Below are 1,046 nucleotides of genomic sequence, written 5' to 3'. Positions count from 1 at the left end.
GTCTCTCCTCAGGTCCGCTCCCTCGTGGGCCTGACGCCGCTGTTCGCCGTGCTGGTGCTGGTGCGGGAGGAACTGCAGGCGCTGCCGGGTTTCTACAAGAGGTCGCGCTGGCTCATAAACAACAGGCCAGATCTCGCCTCAAGGGTACAGTCCTCTGGTGTTTGTGTGTTGAAGACATCTGTGTGTAAATGGAGAATTGTCTATACTTATACTGGTTATACGAGTTACAAAGAATTTCATTTGAGTTACAAAGAATTTCAGAGTAAAAGGACCATAGAATAAATGTGACTTAAAGAGTTTTATGATATATTAATTATTGTTAATGTAATTTATTTTAATTATTAATAATGTATGGTATATTATTTATCATTAACGTATGGTATATTATTTATTATTCACGTATGGTATATTCATAGTTAATAATATAAGGTATATTAATCATTATTGATATATTGTATATTAAATGTTATTAATATATAGTATATTAAATATTATTAATATATAGTATATCGATTATTATTAATATATGGTACATCTATTATTATTGATATATGGTATATCAATTATTATTAAGAAATGGCATATCAGTTATTATTAAGAAATGGCATATCAATTATTATTAATATGATATATTAAGTATATCAATTGCATAAGACATGACTTATAAATTCAAGGCAAGCCCACCAAAGGGGTCTACCTTTCCCTTCCTCTCTTCAGGTGACGTTCATGAGCGAGGGCGGGTCCCGTAGGATGCTGCTCGCTGTCCCCACCAAGGAGCAGCTCCTCCGTCTCCTCCGTTATCTCCTGGACGAGGATGAATTCCTTTCTCCTCACGGCATCAGGTCACTCTCCAAGGTCCACGAGGCAAGTTGGTTCATTTATTCTGCTGTTCCGCCTTCCGGTTTGTTTTATATGTATCGTTTAGGTGTTCGTGTGTGTCTGTGTGGTGTACGGGTCCGTATCATGAGCGGCCCTTCACCAATGAATGAGTTGACTGTGACGACCCCCCCCCCCTTTTCAATAATCCTAGAGCTTATCAAAATAAT

General features: G+C 38.0%; 1 protein-coding gene across 2 annotated transcripts in view; it reads left to right on the top strand.

Moving 5' to 3' along the window:
- Positions 1–1,046, top strand: part of LOC119585814 (uncharacterized protein YMR196W-like) — a 26,189-nt gene that overhangs the window by 12,429 nt on the left and 12,714 nt on the right. For both annotated transcript variants that reach the window (XM_037934534.1, XM_037934535.1), the window contains exons 15-16: positions 13–144; positions 718–863. In XM_037934534.1, coding sequence (XP_037790462.1) covers positions 13–144; positions 718–863 — 278 coding nt within the window. The remainder of the gene's footprint in view (positions 1–12; positions 145–717; positions 864–1,046) is intronic.

The sequence above is a fragment of the Penaeus monodon genome, chromosome 20 (genome assembly GCF_015228065.2).
Source record: "Penaeus monodon isolate SGIC_2016 chromosome 20, NSTDA_Pmon_1, whole genome shotgun sequence".
NCBI lineage: Eukaryota > Metazoa > Arthropoda > Malacostraca > Decapoda > Penaeidae > Penaeus > Penaeus monodon.
The sequence above is the reverse complement of the archived record's forward strand: the minus strand, read 5'-3'. Positions and strand labels throughout refer to the sequence as shown.